Below are 23,785 nucleotides of genomic sequence, written 5' to 3'. Positions count from 1 at the left end.
ACTAGGACTTTAGGTCGAATTTAGCAGTGTTAAATCGATGTAAACCTGCACCCGTCCACACAATGAAGCCCTTTATTTTGACTTAAAGAGCTCTTAAAATCGATTTCCTTACTCCACCCCTGACAAGTGGATTAGCGCTTAAATCGACATTGCTGGCTCGAATTTGGGGTACTGTGGACACAATTCGATGGTATTGGCCTCCGGGAGCTATCCCAGAATGCTCCATTGTGACCGCTCTGGACAGCACTCTCAACTCAGATGCACTGGCCAGGTAGACAGGAAGAGAACCGCGAACTTTTGAATCTCATTTCCTGTTTGGCCAGTGTGGCAAGCTGCAGGTGACCATGCAGAGCTCATCAGCACAGGTGACCATGATGGAGTCCCAGAATCGCAAAAGAGCTCCAGCATGGACCGAACGGGAGGTACGGGATCTGATCGCTGTTTGGGGAGAGGAATCCGTGCTATCAGAACTCCGTTCCAGTTTTCAAAATGCCAAAACCTCTGTCAAAATCTCCCAGGGCATGAAGGACAGAGGCCATAACAGGGACCCGAAGCAGTGCCGTGTGAAACTGAAGGAGCTGAGGCAAGCCTACCAGAAAACCAGAGAGGCGAACGGCCACTCCGGGTCAGAGACCCAAACATGCTGCTTCTATGATGAGCTGCATGCTATTTTAGGGGGTCCAGCCACCACTACCCCAGCCATGTTGTTTGACTCCTTCAATGGAGATGGAGGCAATATGGAAGCAGGTTTTGGGGACGAAGAAGAAGATGATGATGATGATGATGAGGTTGTAGATAGCTCACAGCAAGCAAGCGGAGAAACCGGTTTTCCCGACAGCCAGGAACTGTTTCTCACCCTGGACCTGGAGCCAGTACCCCCCGAACCCACCCAAGGCTGCCTCCTGGACCCAGCAGGCGGAGAAGGGACCTCTGGTGAGTGTACCTTTTAAAATACTATACATGGTTTAAAAGCAAGCATGTGAAAGGATTACTTTGCCCTGGCATTCGCGGTTCTCCTAGATGTACTCCTAAAGCCTTTGCAAAAGGTTTCTGGGGAGGGCAGCCTTATTGTGTCCTTCATGGTAGGACACTTTACCACTCCAGGCCAGTAACACGTACTCGGGAATCATTGTAGAACAAAGCATTGCAGTGTATGTTTGCTGGCATTCAAACAACATCCGTTCTTTATCTCTCTGTGTTATCCTCAGGAGAGTGAGATATAATTCATGGTTGAAATAGAGTGCTTTTCTTCAGGGGGCACTCAGAGGAGCCCATTCCTGCTGGGCTGTTTGCCTGTGGCTAAACAGAAATGTTCCCCACTGTTAGCCACAGGGAGGGGGGAAGGTTGAGGGGGTAGCCACGCGGTGGGGGGAAGCAAAATGCAACCTTGTAATGAAAGCACATGTGCTATGTATGTAATGTTAACAGCAAGGATTACCCTGAAAGAGTGTAGCCACTGTTTTATAAAATGTGTCTTTTTAAATACCGCTGTCCCTTTTTTTTTCTCCACCAGCTGCATGTGTTTCAATGATCACAGGATCTTCTCCTTCCCAGAGGCTAGTGAAGCTTAGAAAGAAAAAAAAACGCACTCACGATGAAATGTTCTCTGAGCTCATGCTGTCCTCCCCCACTGACAGAGCACAGACAAATGCGTGGAGGCAAATAATGTCAGATTGCAGGAAAGCACAAAATGACCGGGAGGAGAGGTGGCGGGCTGAAGAGAGTAAGTGGCGGGCTGAAGACAGGGCTGAAGCTCAAACGTGGCGGCAGCGTGATGAGAGGAGGCAGGATTCACTGCTGAGGCTGCTTGAGGATCAAACCAGTATGCTCCAGTGTATGGTTGAGCTGCAGCAAAGGCCTCCTCGCCCGGTATCGCTTTGCCAGGTTCCGGTGCTGCATATACTGCTGGATAATGTGTGTGGTGTTTAATGTGCTCCTAAGTGAGCTGAGCGGCCTCCATGCTTGCCTTGGTATGGCGTCCGCACAGAAAAAAGGCGCGGAACGATTGTCTGCCGTTGCTCTGACGGAGGGAGGGGCGACCGACAACACGGCTTACAGGGTTGGCTTCAGGGAGCTAAAATCAACAAAGGGGGTGTCTTTACATCTGCCTGCCTGGTAGAAGATGGTACAGTACGACTGCTAGCAATCCGTATCGCCTGCCTGCTCACCATAAGACGGTTATGCCAGGAGCACCTCGGACACAACGAGGACGACTACCAGTCATACTGCACCGTCTGCTGCCAGAAGGCAATGGGTTGCTGCTACTGTGTAGCAAAGCCGTACCGCGTCTGCCAGCACCCAGGAGACATAGGGTGACGGTTACCTGAGCGGGCTCCATGCTTGCCGTGGTATGGCATCTGCACAGGTAACTCAGGAAAAAAGGCGCGAAACGATTGTCTGCCCTTGCTTTCACGGAGGCAGGGAGGGAACGGGGGCCTGACGATACGTACCCGGAACCACCCGCGACAATGTTTTAGCCCCATCAGGCATTGGGATCTCAACCCAGAATTCCAATGGGCAGCGGAGACTGCGGGAACTGTGGGATAGCTACCCACAGTGCAACGCTCCGGAAGTCGACTCTAGCCTCGGTACTGTGGAAGCGCTCCGCCGAGTTAATGCACTTAATGCACTTAGAGCATTTTCTGTGGGGACGCACACACTCGAATATATAAAACCGATTTCTAAAAAACCGACTTCTATAAATTCGACCTTATTCCGTAGTGTAGACATACCCTCAGTCATGGATTAAAGCTAGAGCTGGGTGAGAAATGTTTTTCCCATTCAGCAAATATTTTCATGATTTCAAAACTTGTTTTCATTCTCCATCGAGACGAAACTGAGATCTGTCCATTTATTTTTGTGTAAAAAACCCGAACTTGCCTCTGTGATGTGGAAGACATGGGAAATTGATCCCACTAACCACTCTCTTTCTCTGGCCAGAAATAACCTCCTGGACCTTTTCAATGAAACTATCAGCTAAACCGCTCCTTTCCCGCAAAAACCATTGCTTAAATGGTTCCAAACTCCTCTAATTATACTCCACGGGGTCCATATGACTTAGCACTGGCAGGGACACAATTATGAAGATGCATCTGTTAAACCACATACCCCCTACCCCTGTTATAGGGAAACTGGGATATACTGACTGGGGGACTATTTTCAGAGTAGCAGCCGTGTTAGTCTGTATCCATAAAAAGAAAAGGAGGACTTGTGGCACCTTAGAGACTAACAAATTTATTAGAGCATAAGCTTTCGCGAAAGCTTATGCGCTAATCAATTTGTTAGTCTAAGTGAGCTGTAGCTCACGAAAGCTTATGCTCTAATAAATTTGTTAGTCTCTAAGGTGCCACAAGTCCTCCTTTTTTGGGCGGGGGGGGGGGGCGCGGGGACGGGACTATTGTGTCCCTGTGACTGAAACTGAGACTGTAGAGGAGTTCTTCTGCCACTTGGTGGCTTGGAGGAGTATCGACTCTGTTGCAGCCTCAACCTCTCTCCTCTCCTGCATTTGCAGACCTCCTCCATGAACAGCCAAAGCTACTAAGGCTGAGAGTTGGCCCTAATGTATCAACATAATGTACGTGTATGTTTGGGCGCATGGTAGCAAAAGTACATTTGCTTTCTGCTGTTTACTTGTGTGATGTGTAACTATGGAGACAATATTTGTATAAATACAATAAAGTTCGGTAGTTTCTTGAATCGCTGTTTGTTTGTTTGTTTGTTCGTTTGGAAATTCAGCTTATAGTTCAGTAAAATTGTAATGTATCCATGTCTTAATAATAGTATTTATTTGCAACAATTACTAATGCCTGTGAAAGCATGCATGCTTTGGGGACTCAAAGGAAGTTCATTTCTGTGATGTGGTTAGGTAACGTGGTAAGGTTGTTGTAATAATAATCAGTGGTCATTCCCTCACCCTCACCGTTGTTGCAAACACTTTACTACCCACATTGCCATACCAACGACAGTGTCTATATGGACATACACCGTGTAAAGGGAAGGTGTCAAATGAAGGTGAAAAGAGGTATTACTTGTAGTGTTTTTCTAGTTTTAAGTTTCCCTATTGATAACTTTTTCAAAAATGTACCTGACTTTATTGACACATCGCATCTTGCTCAACACCAAAATGGCTTGGTCTAGAAACTTTGTTTCTTTTGTTCTGCTAGCCTTGTTGAGGAAACATGCCATTTAGTAGGGTTTTGTTGGTTGTTCGGCTTTTGGGTTTTTTGCAGGACTTAGAGGAGAAATTGAAGAGATGTATCAAATACAAACTGCTTATGATGGGGTGTATAAGGCAGGCTGGGAAGAGATTAAAGGGAGTCATTTGAGCAGTGATAGAAAGAGGAGGCAGTGGAAGCTCAGGAAAAGGAAGTAGAAATGCTTGCCCTGCCCTGCATTTAGGAGGCAAGGAGGAACTGGGATACTCAAGGACTCTACTGCTTATAAGATAAACTGTAAAGGTAAGTTACTCATGTTCACTTACATGTAAAGTGGTAAATTAAGTATTGATTGTTCCTGATCCTCCCCTACCAGCTGAAGCAAACCATTTTCCTCTCTTCTCCTCCTTTTTCCCCCCGAGACAGGTTGAAGGAAACTTTGCCCTCACTCCACTTAGACTAGATGAGGGACGAAAATGCTCTGGCAGAGATGTATGTTACTTCCAGTGGCACGATGCAGTATTTTATCTTTCCCTCTCTTTCCTGTTATCTGTATGTGTATATAGAGCAATTTTTAAGTGTTTATAAATAATAAATTGACCAGCTACTGATTCCAGGCATGAGCAGATGTCAGGACCTGATGGCTAACACCACTGCTCTTAGGAAAAAGTGCCATGAGATATTTAATTACCACAAGCAGTTGGGAAGGACCTCAGGTTTTTTATCTCAGTTGAAAGATAGCATATCCAGTGCCAAATTAGGATATTGATTCCTTAATGAGTCAGGGAAGATTGCTACCTGCTGAACTGACAACATTACTTCTTACTGCACCTAGGTTTTCCTTGGAGGTCTTCAATCCAGGCCCAACACTGCTTAATTTGAGCTAACTGTGTTGACATAACATACGTAGACTTCTGCAATGCATTTAACTTCGTACTGCACAACATTCCGATAAAAAAAAATTATCACTGTACAATATAAATATAGGACATATTAAATGCATTCAAAACTGCCTAAGTGATTGCTCTCCATAGGTAACTGTAAATGGCGAATCATCATCCAAAAGGGGAGCGTCTAGTCCCACAGGGATCTGTTCTTGTCCCAATGCTAGTCAATAGGTTTATTAAAGCTTTGCTGATTAAAATTTGCAAATGACACTAAATTGGTGGAGCGGAAAATAATGAAAAGTTCATGTCATTTCTACAGAGCAATCTGGATGTCTCAGTAAGCTGGGCTCATTTGAACAACACGTGTTGTAATGTAGAAAACAACAAGGTCATACATCTGGGGGGGAAAAGAATGTAGGTTACATTTAGAGGATCGGGGATTATATTCTGAAAGCAGTCACGCTGAAAAGGATTTAGGGGTCCTGGTGGATATCCAATTTAACGTGAACTCCCAGAGCAATGCTATAGCAAAGGGGGCTAATGTTTGGCTGTTTATGCAGGGGAATATCAAGTGGGAGTAGGGAGGTGTTGTTACCTCTGTAATTTGTGAAACCAATACTGGAAAATACTTTGTCTAGTTTTAGGGTTTCCACTTCAAAAATAATGTTGACAAACTGGAATGGGTTCAGAAAAGAGCAAAAAAGACTGGTTCAGTGTCTGGAAAACCTGCCTTGCAGTGAGACTAAAGAAGCACAATCTATTTAGCTCACGAAGAAGAAGGTTAAGAGGTGACTTGATTGCAGCCTACAAGTACGTACATGGGGAGAAGATTTCTAATAGAGGGCTCCTTAATCTAGCAGATAAAAGCAGAACAAGATCCAAAGGCTGAAAGCTGAAGCCAGATAAAGCTGAAGCCAGGTTAGATATAAGGCACTAATTTTTAACAGTCAGATTCAAGGTAATGAATCATTGGAACAACTTCCCACAGATCTGGTGGATTTTCTATCACTTTAAGTCTTTAAATCAAGAGTGGATGTCTTTCCAGAAAAAAAAAAGTTTTATCTCAACCTAGGGCAGCCTCCATTATTAAACCAGACAGTCCTCTTTTTGAGAGGTTTGTCCTCCATCTGGTACTGGGACAAAACTGCACATGGTTTTGTCTGGTATCGGATGGGGATGCCACTCTGCCCCTTAAAATGATGCCTCCCCGTGTGATGTGACCACACACACACTGTCACACCAAAACGTCCTTATCTCAACCACAAGTTATGGGCTTGACACAGGAATTACGAGGTGCCATTTTCTGGCCTTTGTTATACAAGAGGTCAGACTTCATGATCATAATGATCCCTTCTGGAATAAAAATCTATGCGATGAGATCACAGCCCAAGATGTTATGGCTGACTGTTTCCCATGCATCACAAATGATTGAAAGCTGAACTATTATATGGGAACTTTCATGTGAGAGAACCATATTTTATGACTTATTCAAATCCCATGATAGTGGAAGAAACTGAATGTGAACTATGAGTCAGAGCAGGCTAGGAACCTGCTTTTGGAGTGTCTTTCTGTGACACTGATTTGACTATAAGGCATTCTTTAAATACTTATACAGGTAACAATTTTCTTGCCAGTATGATCACCTGGAAACTGCACAGAACATTTTACCAAGGTGAACATTTAGCTGAGGCCAGAGCAGACTGATGGCCTAAATGTCACCATGAAATGTGCCCTTTTTGTAATGTTAATGAGGGTGGTAATGACTGATGATGAGTACAGGATGGCTGTTGTTTGACCAGGTTGCTGATCTCAAACTGCAGGTGTTCACATGGAAGTTAGCAGTAAGCTTCAGCAGGCAGATCAAGCAATAGAATACTCACTCATTAAAGAGTGGGTGGGTGAGGTAATATCTTTTATTGGACTAACTTCTGTGGGAGAGAGACACAGAGCTCTTCTACTGGTCTGGGAAACTAACTCAGATTTTCCCAGATGTGAAGAAGGGTTTTGTGTAAGCTTGAAAACTTGTTTCTCTAAGAAATAGAAGTTTGTCCAATAACAGATATTACTTCACTCACCTTATCTCTCTAATCTCCTGGGGCACAACACTTACGCCTTAAAAACATTCTCACCTTCTCACTATCCAGATCAGTATTGAAGACCGAGGTGGGATAGGCCAAGGACTAAATTGACCTTGTCTTGTACCTGTGATGTGGTGACAAGAGCAACCATTAACTTTCTATTGTTGTCAATTTAATTTTTTAATGGGTACTAAATTCACTTTAAAATGAGTTTCTTGTTATTGTGTAGCTTCGGTCAAATTAACCCATGAATATCACATCTTCAAAGGTTGTCATGTTCTAATTAATGTAGCGATATAATGTCTTCAATGGATGCGTGATTTGCCCCAGGGTGCATAAAGAGCTAGCCAAGCAGTATTTCCAGATGTTTGATTACCATGTTGTTACTTAATGGGCTGCATGTGATCTCCATTAATTAGACCACGCTCAAATCTTGATAAAATGTGTGTTCTTATAGAATAGCATAATGGCTTCAGAAATTCCCTACAAACAATGATTAATTACAAGCTCGTCATGATTTTGGAATTCAAGAGAGAAGATTAGACACTTTTTTATGGCTATAAAATGGTTCTGAAAAAGAATCTTCCGTGAAGTGAAAGTGGGGATGGTGGTTTGGAGATGAAATGATTTGGCAGAAAAAAACAATTTCTTTATAGCTCTATTCAATGAACTTCAAAAACATTTGTAATGGCACAAAAACTCCATCACATTTATTCACATTACAGGGCCCAATCATGTAAATGGGGCCCTGTTTCCACTTCATAGAATCATAGAATATCAGGGTTGGAAGGGACCTCAGGAGGTCATCTAGTCCAACCCCCTGCTTAAAGCAGGGCCAATCCCCAATTTTTGCCCCAGATATGTAAATGGCCCCCTCAAGGATTGAACTCACAACCCTGGGTTTTCTGCAATTTGCATTTCCCACTAGTCATTGTTGGCTTTAATCCCTTTCAGTTCTAAGCTCTCCTCTGGATAAATGTTGTTCATGGTTATTTTTGATGGTGTGGCAATACTGTGTACAATCTTCAGGCAGAGGACCACACCTGTTCACTATGCAGATATAAGCTACTTGTCTACAGACACTAAAAGGGGCAACATCAAGATTAAAATAGAATATTAAAGAAAATTATTCAGCAATTGTGCATGTGAACATACCTGATAGTTATTTGTGTATGTGCAACTTAGATGCATAAGTGGGTGCTTAAAGCTTCTGACAACCTGTAACAGAAAATCGAACTTTTTACCACTAATGAAGTTTATTTGCTTTATTTTGCTCTCCCCTCCACTTGAACTGTGAAACTGATTGATCAGTCATAGTCCCCTCTGAATTTCTCTTTCTGTGCCTTAGTGCAAAGCTGTTGTGTTTGGTGCAGGATGCTGCAGGGGAATGTTCAAATGGGATAATAAATGATTTTATTTGACTAGTTACAAAAAAATCCCATCCCTTTCCCATGCATATTGGGCCAAACGCTCAAGTACTTAGCCCTAATTTAGGCAAAATTCCCATTACATTCCATAGGGTGGTGGTGACATGGTATTTAAGTTAAAGTATTTTCCTCAGTAATACATTGTCCACAGTCAATCCGCAGTGTTAAATTATCCCAGATTTATACCTGAGCAACACAGCACCGTGTCCCCCTGCCACAGAATGATGGATTATTGCACCAAGAGACCAACACAGCAGTCATCTTAACATTAAAATATAACATCAAAGCAAATCTGAGAGGATTTTGTTCATTTGTTGTCTATCCAAGTGATTTTTACAGTACTTGAAAGGCAAACTGCTTCATTTCAGGAGTGCGATTTCACTTACAAAACATTTTGATTAAGATATGTAGCAAGATTTGTATTTGCACATATCTTTAAAATAGTGGCTGATCATAACCATTTTACTCTAATATCTGATCTACAATTACCAAGGGGAAATGTAATGGTTGGTGGATAATCAGCAGAAAACTACATCCCCAAAAGAAGGTATGCTTCAGTAGGCTATGGAAACGGTAAGATTCTTTTTAACTCAACAGGAGTTGAGGGAACACGATATTTCTTGTAAGACAGCAACGAGAATCGTATTCAGCTTCCTTGAATCAAAACATCTTAACATAAATGTCAGTGTCTTGTAAAAATAAACAAGAGAAACTTTCCCTTTCTCTATAGAAACCAGCAAAAGTGAGGCAACACAACAGATTTCAGATTATTTTTAACATATTGGAATGTGGCCAGTTGATGGACATAGACCTAACTACACCATCTGCCTACAAAAGACAAGGAATGTTTAGTATTAATGTAAACCAAGCATGCGACAGGGAATTATCTTCTGTTTCCCATATTACAGGAAATACACGACAGCTAACAATAATATGAGAAACAGAGTGTGCCTGCAACTAGATGCATGAAGGCCGACAACTAATATGAATAAGAAGGAAACATTGAAGAGGATGGGGTGGGGGGAGGAGGAAGGAGTTAAATTTGGGAGGTCTTTATGTGCGGGGTAAAGTTCTGTACCAAAACAAGCAAAAGGAGCTGCATTTCCCCCCTTCCCCCGCCACTTGGCCAGTAGATGTCTCTGTTATACACATAGATACTCCTTCAGCTGTAACTTCCTTCCCCAGTTAAATCACATTTTGTCTCAAGTGAATCTTTCAGCATAAAATGTATGCACTATGCCTCTTTATTTTGGGGAGTAGTGTCAAACTTTTTCTCTTTTTTCCCCAGCCACCACATATAATTAGGAAATTACCATGACAATATAGGAAACTTTCACATTTGAGTTAGTACCTCCTAGCATATGGGATAAAGCAGCATTCGATAAGCTAATAAACCAGGTAATGCTTGACAGATTGATGCAGAGAGTTCTGCTCAGTTATCAGTGTCAAATATCTATATCTAATTTATATCTATCTCAGAAGGCCAGTCAAAGCCTTATGTTGAATGTACCATAGATGGTATATTTCTGCTAACAGAACAATATGGTATTGATGGATCTTGTCATTTTTGCCTATAAAGAGAGGTTTTAAATGCTCACAAATGCCTGCCAAGTACAGCAATTCTGTTCTACACCAAAGACCTAGATTAGTTTTGTTCGAGTTATAAAATGCATTAATTTAAGATTATATCCCTGTATGCCGGGGAACATATGTAGGTACAGCACATAACTGACAATTTGTCAGGCCTCTTTCCAAGCCTTTTACGTGAAGAATGGGATCCAATCTGGATCAGTTACAACTGAATAAACATAATCAACTCAAAACTATGCCTCTGTTGCTTAACAGTGCAAATTATTTTTCTGCAGTTCTCTTGCCCTGTGCCAGTGAGCCGAGTGTGAGTTCTAACTCCATCTGGCCCTGATCCACGGCCACTCCACATGTGGCTCTCAGGATCCTAATCTTTCCTTTCTGGGGATCGAGGCCAGTTTTTATCCTTCAACATCTTAAGTCTCCCCTATGCAAACACAAACATGGTTCAGGTTGTCAGTGGCCTTCTGCAAAGTCCAATGCTGTTACCATTTCATCTGTCATACAACAAAGGGTATTTGTTTCATGAGAGGCTATATTCCTTTCCCAAGCATGTAAGATCCAAATCTATGTCTTCTACAGCTTGCTGCATGGTCATACTTCAGCAGGTCAAGTTGTTGTTTTGGATCTATAAAACCATTTATAGTCTGAGGCCTGTGAACTCTGTATAGGTTCTTATAATGTGGTCATCCCTGTGGTATCTTAGCACCTTCCAGTAGTGCATTAACCAATGTTTCCAACATCTGTCAAGAAGTATTTATTCTCCCATCCTCCCCCAGGAGGAGAAATGTGTGCAGGGGAGTGTATTGTTTTCACTGGGGGTGGGTGCGTGTGTACACATGTTCTGTATATATTTGATAGAGAAGGCAGGTCAAAGAAAGGCACCTGGCACATGGAGCAGAAGGTGGTGAGATTGGTGATTAGTTCCTGTGTGAGTTTTGTGACAGACATGGCAATTTCCTGCAATGTCCTTGAAAGACCTTAGGGTATTAAGTGTATGTAGTGTTGTGGGCTGGGATTGTATGTCATTTCATCATAGGAGGCATGTGACAAATATTGCAACACCATCTTTGGGTCCGTTGGTTTAAATGAATGGTTTATGTAAGATTGGGTTTTACTCCATGGGGAAGGAACTCCTCCAGGAACAAAAAACATTGGCTGGTGATTAAGACCAATCAGCTAGATTGTAACGCCCTGGAGAGGTACACGTATACTAGTTTATACTAGATTCTCTGGAAACCAACAGACAAAGAAGGATTTTTGGATAAATAGGTTAAGTTTAAATCTACTCAGTGCATCCTTTCTGATCCACTAGGCGGTCAGGACCTTCTGTCCAAGAGGAGGTCCCAGTCCTTCCTGAGAAGGGTTGGAAGGCCTTTGGGCTACTGAGGCCTTATAAGACTGATGGGTGACCTCTGGTAAGATTTTAGCATGCAGTTAGAATGCTTATTGTTTTTCTCTGCAATGCTTTCACCTTAAGAATAAATGTATTTGCTTTTAAAAGTCTTTGTCATAACTTATTATTGTTGGCAATTACAGCTGTTCATAGTCTTCAAAGAGAAAGCAAAGCATGGCTTGTTGGAGAATTCACAGTGCAAGCAGGGAACTGTGCTGCCTGAAAGTAACCCCAGTAAGGCAGGAGAGCGATGTTAATATCTACCCAAGAGAGTGATGGCTGAGGAGACTGGACTTTAGAGTGGGTGCCCTCGAGGGACAACAGAGGAAGAATACAGGTGCAGTTGTACTGAACTGTGACAAGTTCATTTCACAGTCTCAGACCAGCCCTGGGAAAGCTCTGTCTCCTGCACAGCTTTATCCTTATGGTAGAAAGTTCATTGTGCCAGAGGAGAGAAGCTGTTGACCAAGGTCTTCATTCTGGATTTTTAGGTATCATGCACCCAGGCCATTGAGCACACTGAAGATACGGACTGAGACCTTGAGCATTGCTCTCTATGGCAAGCTTGTGTAGAGACCGGCGGACATGTTTGATGTGCAGCATTCTCTACTAGTTGGAATTTCCTAATGGTTCAAAGTGTCATGCCCAGGTATTAGAGATTAACTGTCTCAGGACTCTGGACCAGATGGAAAGCTCAATTTGACGGACCTTAGATTTAATCAACTGGGGGCACAAGGTCAGGCAGGAGAGAGATATTTGTGGAAGAGCCGTGACCTGGAAGCTCACTCTCCACTCTTTTCCATTGGCGTATGCTGCTTTTCCCAAGGGAGATGGCTCAAGAACAGAGAAGTTTGTGGTAGGAGCGGAAGTTCTTTGTTATTAATGAACTTACTGTATTGTTTTTGTCTGTAGAGGTCACGATAGATGTAATCTTATTTAGCAAAGGACCAGGGATAGATGCTACCTTCATATTGCTTCATCCTATCAAAATCTAGGGGTATATGACTATGTACTGTCCTTCCTCAGGAATAACTTGGAAAAGCTGCTCTACGGGCTACATAATATAAACAATTGCTAAAATATGTAAATCAGGAAAACTAATGATGTGTAATACCCCCCTGTTTTAAATGTCTTAATTTAGTTTGTAGACTAGCCCTCAAAAAGTCTCTTAAGGAGAAAAGCATCAATAACATGAACTCTGTGTTAGCTGAGTAATTACTTCTCAGAGCTGGATTCTTAAATATTAATTTGCTATATGCTATTCATCATGTGGAAAACTGCATCTGTAAAGGCAAAGCAAAACTGAGGCTCCAACTCTGAAGGTAATGGAGGAGAATGTTTTTTTGCGGCTAAGTTAGTGCTTGCTACGTGCATCTTTTCAACTTACCAATAGGTGCGTATGTGACACGTTTGCCTGTTGCCTTTTGCATGGCAAGTAGAAATGTTGCATTAGCAATGACAGATGCTATTCTACAAGCATTGCTGTAGTTAGTCACCCAGGCCGATCTGACTGCTGCAGGAAAAAGATGCTCTTTCCAGGCGTCTGACATGGCCTTGAATTATTGCAACGCAGTTTTGGTTCCCAAATAACCTGGCCAAAGAAATGCCATATGTGCTATTTTGCCCTCAGCCAAGTGAGTGCAGCTCCAACTAACTTCAGTCACAGAGCTCAGTGAATGGCTTCAAGGAACAGCACCAACATAAGTCAGGATTAGAGCTCACTTGCCCCTTTAGATCCTGGGCCAAACATAGAGGTGAATCTAAATTACTGTAATTCACACCTTCTTCCAGTACTCGCAGTCTGTAAATTACACCCGTTTAGACTTGGTTAGACTGCCTTAGTCGCTCCTGAACCAATTAGGAGAGGTTGGCTGAGTGTAAGGGTGTTAAACTGAGTGCAGTGTGGTGTAATTTACATGTTGTTAGGGGTTGGTAGTAGAGATAAATTGTGCCAATGTGGAGAACTTGGTGCAGGCTACTATCTGTTTACTGGAGTGGCTATATTTTGCTTCACTTTTACACTGTGTTGCTATGTTTATGCAGCTGTTGCTAGTTACAGTGGCTACTAATCTAACTGATTTTTGGGATGCACTGTGGCAAGCATCTGCCCAGTGGAACTCTCTAGTACCAAGGTCAAGGACATCACTGCAAGGAAAGTGTTGCCTAGTGCTTAGCCGGTGGGGGGTGGCGGGGAGAGATTTAATTCCTACTTTTGCGACACAGTGTGTGATTTTGGGCAAGTGATTTAACAACTCTGAACCTTCATTTCACCATCTGTACACTAGGGATAATAGCACATACCTCACGGGTATACTGTGAAGTTGCATTAGTAATCCTAACATATTTTGCAATCCCTGCAAAGTGTGATACTGAGCTTGTAAATGGAACTGTAAATCCATGTACCTATATTTGCAGCTGCCCCAAGAGGCTTTATGCAGCAGTGCTAGATTACGGTTCAGTGCCCCCGGTGGAAACTGTAGATATTTTTTATCCTCTGGGAGTTCAAGGCTATGTGTAAAATCCATGCAGAAGAAATGACTCAGCTCTTGGGTTCACTTTAACACCTTGTTGTTTTTCAGTCAAGACCCAGAACATGTCCACCTCCCCTACCCAGACATCCCTTCCTATCCCATGTCAGCAAGAATACTCCTGGAACATGTACATGCTAGGAATACACTCCTGCTTACTGAGGAGGAGATAGTTGACAAGCATGTATGTTCTCTCTCATCATCTCTGCAAAGAGCAGAGTCCCCCTGGAGGCTAGCCTGAGAGCCCTGCAGCATATTGAGGTATGGACTTCCCACCAGCTGGATAAAAGCAGATATGTTATTCTTACTGATAAGTATTAATGTGGCAACTAGGAGCCCGAGGCCTGGCTCAGGACCCCATGGTGTTAAAGTGCTGTACAAATATACGGGGTGGTCCTCCAGCCATTTCTTCTCTTCCCATTTTAGGAATTGGTTAGCTTTTAAAGTGAAATTTTAAATCAGACTTAATCGCAACAAAGAGCTTTCCTTTCCTCAAACAAATTATATATTTACACACAATTCTCTAATTGCTTACAGTATGTTGCCTTCCAAATGTAACACCTGCTTGGGGATGCTGTTAATTTAGATATAATAAGATAAATGCAAAAATTCTATATTGTACAAGGCAGGAGAGATGTAATGTCTTAAAAGTAAGTCATTGACATTACAAATGAATAGGAATCAAAAGAATTTTTTTTTCATTCACAGCAACCTTTACATCAATGGATTTCGGAGCACTTCACATTCACTTAATTCATTGTTGACTGGGGGGACTGTTTTAGCAGCCTAGCAACACTGCATGATGGTTTGGGCCAAGAAGTGAAGAAGAATCATGTACCGTATTTAAAAGGCATGGGGATTTGCAAGAGACCGAGGGTCTTGTTTTAAACATGAGTACATGCCCCACAAAAGTGAACATACATGGTTCATGTAAACAAACCCATGAAGGTGTGCCGGATTCTGGTAACAGTGCATGCAAGTTTGCTCCATGCATTTTGGCTGTGTGCAATTCCACATTTGCATCTTTGAAAACTCAGGGGAGATGGCGTTCTCTGCCTCCAGGAAGCATAGCTCAGGGCTTTCAGCCCAGGGGGAGTGGAGGGTATGGTGACTTTCTACCACCATTGTGCTTTCCTGCTCCTGGGCAGTTCTGGGGACTGGCAGAACCCAGCATCTGCACTAAACCTCTTTCCATTGACTACAAAGAGTTTTGGATCAGGCCCTAATTCCCTTTTAAAAAGATACTTCATTTAAATTGCAACAGAGACCAGAATCTCTATATCACTCTCAACTCTGCCCCTAACGCCTATCGCACAATGTCCTGCGTTGTCTTCAGCACCGATTTTTTTTATTTATTTATTTTTTGCGTATTTTTTTTTTCTCCTGCCCCGAGACATTTTTACTGTATTATTTTCTTGGGATCTTCAGCATAGCTATGGAATTCAGCTCTGACAGCTGGGGTCAGAGATTTCCTTCTCGTTTAGTACTTGTTTTGAAAATGGTGAAAGGCGACAATAGAACAAGCCGTCGCTTTTTGTTTGTGGCTTTTGAGCCAAATATTAAAGAGCAAATGAAGATCGAATGTGGAAGCCACTCGAGAGAAGAACTACTCCAGCTTGAATTCTGATCCAAGTGAGCCTAAGAGGATTGGAGAGTATAGACTGTGCGACAGTAAAGAAGCAGGCAGAACAAGAAAGCCAGGCTGAAAGCAAGGGAGGAAAAAAACCAACAGCAATACAAACCAAAGCAGATGGGCAGGCAGAAAACACCCAGCAAGGCAGTCAAGTTAAAAAGGGCTTAAAACAATCATATTATCACTAGGTTGGAAACCCCATCAATATATTTGGCAGGAGAGACTTATCTAGATATAACTTCAGAAATTCTCACAAAGACCCAGTTTGACATGCAAACGCCTAACATTGTCTATGAATACCCAGGTGGCTTTTGGATGCAACATGCTGTATAACAGAGGCCGTGGTGAGGGTCTCAGAAGCCACTGTCTGTACATTCATTTTGAGCCAAGTGCTCTGACAATGCGGAAGATTTGGGAAAGGCTGCTTGGCTAATGCTCGTTTTGTGAAACAAGATGTTAGAACAAAAAATCTGGATTTTTTTCATTGGTTATTAGAGCATCTCTTCAGTAGCATTCTGTCTACTGTTCTTAATCCCATAAATTACTTAATATAATTGTGGAAATTGAACCATTGCAAAATAGCCCTTGTTCATATTTGTATATATATTGACACCAGTGTCCAATTTGGTCTTTGGTGCAAGTTTCATTAGCGCAAAATGCATCAACAAGTCTCAAACAGCAAACAATTCTTCACTAATATGCCTTGAAGTGCTGTTCCACATTTCCATAAACGATTAAAAATCCTGCTCTGCTTATGCATCCAGACTTGGTGCAGTGCAGATAAAAGTGCTCCACATATGGTGTTTGCTAGCATTGTCTTTGGCATTATGGACTTCAGAGATAGGGTTCAGAGAACCATGCTAAAGTACAGCCATAGAATGAGTGTGCTTTGCAGAGAATACTTCCATGAAATGCCAGAACACTAGTCAAGAAAATAAATAATTTTCTCTTGTTTTAAGGAAGACAATAGCCAAGAAAGCATAAGCAAGTGGAGAAAAGGTTGCTTCATTTCTGGACATTGTTGTGTTTAGTTATTTGCAGGGATTCTGTGGCAAGAAAGGTGTTGGTGCTATTTCAGTGATCTACAGTTTGAAGATGTAGAGAAGGAAAGTTGAGGCTCTGTCACAAGTGAAGGACTGTAATGCATGTCTTCATCGAAATTCCACTGGCTCTGGCTCATTGAGCGTCCTCCTCTGAATTCCAGGGACTTAAAAATTAATGGTTGTATTGACATAGATATGAGTAATAGTGTTTATATTAGTTACTGTGGGTGTGTGGATGGTGGTGTAGATGCTGTGGTGATGGGGGTCCCAGAGTTAGGTAGTCTGATAGACTAGATAGGCCTTCAAGATAGTCAAGGTGAATATGGCTCTGGAACTCCAGGGGCCTGATCCAAAGCCCATTGAAGTCTTTCTATCTATATCAGTCAGCTTTAGCTCAGACCACAAAAGTAAGGAATTTATCCATCTATTTATACAGTCCCAATCACCATAATGCCAAGCACCTTTGCAGCATTTAAAAATACGTAGAGATGTCTATTGCTATTTTTCTTCCTCTCCGACCTATAGAAGAAATAGTTGGTTCATTTATACAGTGTTTGTTTTGCTTGTTGATATTGTTTTGTCTTCTTCCATTGCATCATTCTGCTGCAATCAAAACAGAAGGGCTGAGACCCTACAAGAAATATTGTTGCATAATACAATGGTCCATAATACTACTCAGTGTCAAATACCAGGTCAATTTAAACTTGAGAATCTTGGCTGTAATTTCCTTTGTGAAGACGGAAGGATGAATATGAATTTCTGGCTCTGACTAAAATATTGCTACACTACCCCTATAAAATACAGAATCTCCTCTCTGTCTGCCTTGCATTGCCACCCTGCTAAATAGAATGCAGTTAGGCTCGGCATTGTCAAAGATGTAAATCTAGTATATTCTCACATGGGACATGGTAATGTAGTAAGTCAGGAGAATTGCCAGTATTTCTGTAACATATTCTAAGATGCCTTTGCTCAGGATCCCTTTAAACTAACGGCTGCAGAGATGATAAACCTCAGTTAGGAATGTTGAAAGTTCATCTTGTGATATGGAACAGGGCACATGCCAGAAGACAAAGGTGGACTTCTACCACTGTAAAACATCTGGATAGTGATTGTCTACTCTTATGGTATGTCAGCATAAAACAGCAATCTTCAGGAGGGTTAAGCAGGGGACATTTTTTGTGTGATCTCCTGCACTAGAAATACTATGTGCTAAATGCTCTGCTGGAGTAAATTGATGCATCTCCGTTGACTTAGGCCAAGCTGCAGCAGTTTACACTAGCAGAGAATTTGGCCCTATTTGAGAACAAATGACTAAGGGTCCTGATCCAAAGCCCACTGAAGTTCATAGTGTGACAAAGTTCCTCCTCTGCCTTGGTGGGTCCTGCGCTTATTGGCGGATTTTCTCGCCTCAGAGGTTCATGGCAGGCCTCAGTTTGGCCACTTTTGTGGCTCAAATCTGTCATTCACTCAGTTAGCCTCATCACTGGCCAGCATGGGGAAAGGAAGAAGAACAATCCCCACAGTCTCTGCTGATCCACCTACTGGATCAGGGAACAGGCCACAGACCTTTCCCTCTGGTGGAACCCACAGTCCAGTTCAACTCCTCCGGTATCAAGTAGGGAGTTGGGGGAATGGAGGGATGGGGGGAACCCGTGCCCACCCTTTACTCTGGGTTCCAGCCCAGGGCCCTGTGGAATGCAGCTGTCTACAGTGGCTCTTGTAATAGCTGTGTGACAGCTACAATTCCCTGGGCTACTTCCCCATGGCCTCCTCCCAATACCTTCTTTATTCTCACCACAGGACCTTCCTCCTGATGTCTGATAATGCTTGTACTTCTCGGTCTTCCAGTAGTACGCCTTCTCACTCTCACTTGCACCTCTTGCTCCCAGCTCCTTGCACACACACCGCAGACTGAAGTGAGCTCCTTTTTAAACCAAAGTGCCCTGATTAGCCTACCTGTCTTTATTGATTCTGGCAGCTTCTTGATTGGCTGCAGGTGTTCTAATCAGCCTGTCTGCCTTAATTGTTTCCAGAAAGTTCCTGATTGTTCTGGAACCTTCCCTGTTACCTTACCCAGGGAAAAAGGGACCTACTTAACCTGGGGCTAATATATCTGCCTTCTATCACTCTCATAGAATATCAGGGTTGGAAGGGACCTCAGGAGGTCATCCAGTCCAACCCCCCACTCAAAAGCAGGACCCATCCCCAATTAAATCATCCCAGCCAGGGCTTTGTCAAGCCTGACCTTAAAAACTTCTATGGAAGGAGATTCCACCACCTCCTTAGGCAACGCATTCCAGTGTTTCACCACCCTCCTAGTGAAAAAGTTTTTCCTAATATCCAACCTAAACCTCCCCCACTGCAACTTGAGACCATTACTCCTTGTCCTGTCCTCTTCCACCACTGAGAATAGTCTAGAACCATCCTCTTTGGAACCCCCTTTCAGGTAGTTGACAGCAGCTATCAAATCCCCCCTCATTCTTCTCTTCCGCAGACTAAACAATCCCAGTTCCCTCAGCCTCTCCTCATAAGTCATGTGTTCCAGACCCCTAATCATTTTTGTTGCCCTTCGCTGGACTCTTTCCAATTTATCCACATCCTTTTTGTAGTGTGGGGCCCAAAACTGGACACAGTACTCCAGATGAGGCCTCACCAATGTTGAATAGAGGGGGACGATCACGTCCCTCGATCTGCTCGCTATGCCCCTACTTATACATCCCAAAATGCCATTGGCCTTCTTGGCAACAAGGGCACACTGCTGACTCATATCCAGCTTCTCGTCCACTGTCACCCCTAGGTCCTTTTCCGCAGAACTGCTGCCTAGCCATTCGGTCCCTAGTCTGTAGCTGTGCATTGGGTTCTTCCGTCCTAAGTGCAGGACCCTGCACTTATCCTTACTGAACCTCATCAGATTTCTTTTGGCCCAATCCTCCAATTTGTCTAGGTCCCTCTGTATCCTATCCCTGTCCTCCAGCGTATCTACCACTCCTCCCAGTTTAGTATCATCCGCAAATATGCTGAGAGTGCAATCCACACCATCCTCCAGATCATTTATGAAGATATTGAACAAAACCGGCTCTCCTGTAGCCATCTGGCCTGACCCTCTCACAATAGAAAGATTCCCATTGACCTCCAGGGGCTTTGGATTCGGTGCTAAGAATTGCTCATCACACCTGTCTTTGTGTAACTTTACCCTTATTATTAATTATTTTACTGCATACAAAATAACGCCGTATTGAAACAGTACCTCGCACAATGTGTGCTACAGCTGATAAAACATCAGCAAACTGGTTAATGAAAAGGAAAATGTATTTATTTTCCCTGAAGAGGTGGGCTGAGATGAAAGCCCCATTATCAGCCACCTCTTGGGGTAGGCAATTAACAAACAGCAGCATACTATTCACATTCGGAGCTTAATTCAGTAAATACATGCTGCATAGTCACATTCCACAATTAGTAATTACAGACAGATGCAATCAACAGGTCCTTTTCAACATCTTTATAAACCTCCGTGTGAAATGCTGAGAGACCTCAAACCGGAGCGAATTCAAAGGTACGCCCACGCCTCAAACACACTGTTCAGATGTACTGGCTTTTTTTTTTTAAAGTAAAGCCAAAACAGAATTGGAAAAGGCCTAGAGATAGGAACAAGAGTGAGTGGAGGTATGCAGCCAGGGTGGATTTACATGTGAGGAGGAGAGAATTGAAAGCCTCGGATTATTCAGGTTGGACAGGAGAGGTGAAAGAAGAGTCAGGGTCTATGAAATAAAGCATAGTCAAAAGTCCATTAGCTAATGGCTCATACCATGAGATAGACTCCTGCTGAACCTGAGAGGCAACAGCTTTACAATGGGGAAAGCTAAATATCTGCTACGCTGTATATAAATGACCCATGAGGTTGGCTGCCCTGAGAAATCATAAAAAGCAAGTTAGAATATTTTACAAAGGGCCTACAGGTGTCAGGCATCCAGTTCCCATAGGGTCCTTTGAAGATCCCATCCTGGATGTTTGTATGAACACAAATAAGGTTTTCAGTTACAGTCACAGAGACTTAAAACTCCTGGGGATTTCCTCTCCTACAGGGTGGATTTCCTGTAATAGATACATCCTGCGTACCCGCCAATTGTGGATACCAACGCTTAAGACACTTGGGGTCAGATTTTCACAAGTGCTCAGCCATCCGGCATGTCCCAGTGTGACACTTAACAGCAACGACTGTGTTGCAGCTTGTGGCGATTCCTTGATGTGAAGGCGATAACCCAGGAGCAGCCCTGAAAGCTATGAATGTAAAGCACTTGGGAAAGGAAATATAAAGAATATGTGCATGACCGTGCATGCAGGTTTGTGTCTTCCTTCTCTTTGCTGTCATGTGCTATTCAGAGAGCACTTACTTACTAGGGGTGGGGAAAAATGCAGATTTTTTTCATTACCCCTGGATATAAAGGAAATGAGGGGAGGAGGGAAGGTATGGAAAGAGGAAGGGCAGCTGTCAATCACTCCTGAAAAGCTCTGTTCCCACTGTCTTCCAGTGAATATCACCCTTCATCCCAAAGTGCTTTACAGTCTCTACAGCCATACAGGCAGCACCCCCATGACACTGAACCACGGCTAGGATGGAACGTGGCCACTGCTCTGCCACGAATAGCAACATTATCGAGTGACTGGCGGAGGGCCAGGCAGGGCATCCCTGAATCTCAGGGTCTGTTTACACTGCAATTAGACACTTGCAGCTGGTGTGTGCCAGCTGACTCAGCTCGTGGGGGCTTGGGCTAAGGGGCTGTGTAATTGTGGTGTAGATGTTTGGGCTTGGGCTGCCGTCTGAATTCAGGGACCCTCCCACCTTTCAGGTTCCTAGAGCCCAGGCTCCAGCCCTGAGCCTGAATGTCTACTCTGCAATTAAGCAGCCCCTTAATCCGAGCCCCATGAGCCAGAGTCAGCTGGCATGGGCCAGCCGTGGGTTTTTAATTGCACTGTAGATGTACCACATGCTATTATTACCGGGGAGGAAGATCAAGCTCTCCTAGAAATAACTCACACCGCAGTTCTCCCTAAATTAAAACACAGCCAACCAATGAAAGGGGTTTTCTTCACTGTTCAATGGAAGTGACCGATGGGCATCTTTGATTTACATTGTTTCAGAGTAACAGCCGTGTTAGTCTGTATTCGCAAAAAGAAAAGGAGTACTTGTGGCACCTTAGAGACTAACCAATTTATTTGAGCATAAGCTTTCGTGAGCTACAGCTCACTTCATTTACATTGTGACATTCACCAGGAGTGTTTCAGGCTTAGAATGATGAGGGAGTTTAGGGGGGAGATTCAGTGGTCGCTCTGGGCCAACATTTAAGGAGGAGCACTACAATTCATTGTCGCTGTAGGTTAAACCAAATTCCCATTTACTTTAATGGTAGCAGGGTGGGCTCAAAGGCTCTCATTTTGTTATCACTTTTTGCTGAGTTTTCTGCCTTCTGGAGCCACCTCTGGGTATGTAGCATTGACCCTAGAAGCTTTAATTTGCCACAGCTCATCTTTTCATGTTGGATCTGCATTTCCCACATCTCGTCGCCTTTGATCCATTTTGTTTCCCTTAATGCAACCAGCTGTGTGTTCATATACCCTGGTTTACTCCAACAAGGAACCTCTTAATCTGCGTGCTACAACAGCATTCAGCAAGCCACAAGAGACAATGATTTTCTGCACTGCCACTTCCAACTCAGGTTTCAGAGTAGCAGCCGTGTTAGTCTGTATTCGCAAAAAGAACAGGAGTACTTGTGGCACCTTAGAGACTAACCAATTTATTTGAGCATAAGCTTTCGTGAGCTACAGCATATGCATCCGATGAAGTGAGCTGCAGCTCACGAAAGCTTATGCTCAAATAAATTGGTTAGTCTCTAAGGTGCCACAAGCACTTCCAACTCAGCTTCTTTGCTCGCCAGCGCTTGGGCCAATTTTTTTACATCTTGAGGAGTGGTGGGCTGCAGAAGGAATAAAGGTGGCAGCAAGAGCAAACTGACTTTTTCCATGTTCCGCTTCCATCTGATTTTTGATTTTGAAATCTAAGCACAGTGCCCAGCTTGCTGCTTTTCAGCTCCGTGAGTTAATAATTTCCTTCTCTGTGTTGTCGCCAACAATCATGGGAGGATGAAAGGGAATATCTCCCTACGCTGCCACGTGCTTGGCAAGCATAGTAGAAGCCTTGCCTTATCGACGAAAAGGTGGCTTGTGCATCTACTTATTTTCAGTTACTTTGGCATGAGGATTTTCTTTGGAGAACAAAAAAGCAGTAAAATTTGCATCTATAGCATCCTTTCGAAAAGCAGCAGCATACTGAATTCTTCTAAATCTGAAGTGTGTTATGCAAACTGCTTGTCATGGTACTTACAAAAGCCCCTTTAGTAGCTAATCTAAGCAGTTCTCCGAAACATTGACATGCCTGGGTCAAATAAAATACTGAGCACAAGGGCTTATTTCATGTCCTAGCTGCACTGCAGCATTGGGTGGTATTTTCCCTTATGTGGAGACGGTGGTTATGATGATAGAGGCAAGTTGGAGAAATTTCCTTCAAGTAATAAAGTGTGTGGTTTAGGCTGGAGGGATCCGAGATTGAAGAGAGACTTAATTGTGTGTGTGGTGGATTAAAGGGGAATGAAATTTAGTGAAACCCTGAATAGTGTGTGAGGAATTCTGCCTCCCCCCACTGCAACTCTTCCACTCCACTGTGATAGCACAGAAGAGCCATAAACAGCCCACAAATAGCCAAGGTAGAATTCTTCATGCACAGCTGGGCTGTAGCAGGTGGCAAAATGCAAGCCTTGGCATAGGGAGCATGCTAGGAGCAGCCTGGGATGAGGCATGCTCACAATCCAGGGGCTATGGGGACTCTGGGCAGCACCAGACTACAGAGCAGCCCATAGGCAATCTCAGAGCAAATTAGAGCAATCCAGAATCCTGAGGGCACAAAAATGGTTCAAAGCATCTTTACCCTCCTCTCCCTAAGCTGCACCTTCTGTGCTGGGGGCTTTCTGGAAAATGCCAGTCCATAACCAGATAGCTGT

The 23,785-nt window shown here is 43.3% G+C and overlaps 1 protein-coding gene across 1 annotated transcript; it reads left to right on the top strand.

The window, feature by feature from the left end:
• Positions 1-343: 343 nt before the first annotated feature.
• On the top strand, positions 344-2,202 carry LOC140896549 (uncharacterized). The gene is made up of 2 exons (XM_073308474.1): positions 344-933; positions 1,514-2,202. Exons 1-2 carry the CDS (start codon positions 345-347, stop codon positions 1,927-1,929), a joined length of 1,005 nt encoding a protein of 334 aa, XP_073164575.1. The 5' UTR covers position 344; the 3' UTR covers positions 1,930-2,202.
• The last annotated feature ends 21,583 nt before the right edge of the window (positions 2,203-23,785 follow it).

The sequence above is a fragment of the Lepidochelys kempii genome, chromosome 12 (assembly GCF_965140265.1).
Source record: "Lepidochelys kempii isolate rLepKem1 chromosome 12, rLepKem1.hap2, whole genome shotgun sequence".
NCBI lineage: Eukaryota > Metazoa > Chordata > Testudines > Cheloniidae > Lepidochelys > Lepidochelys kempii.
This window is presented reverse-complemented; position numbering and strand designations above follow the sequence as displayed.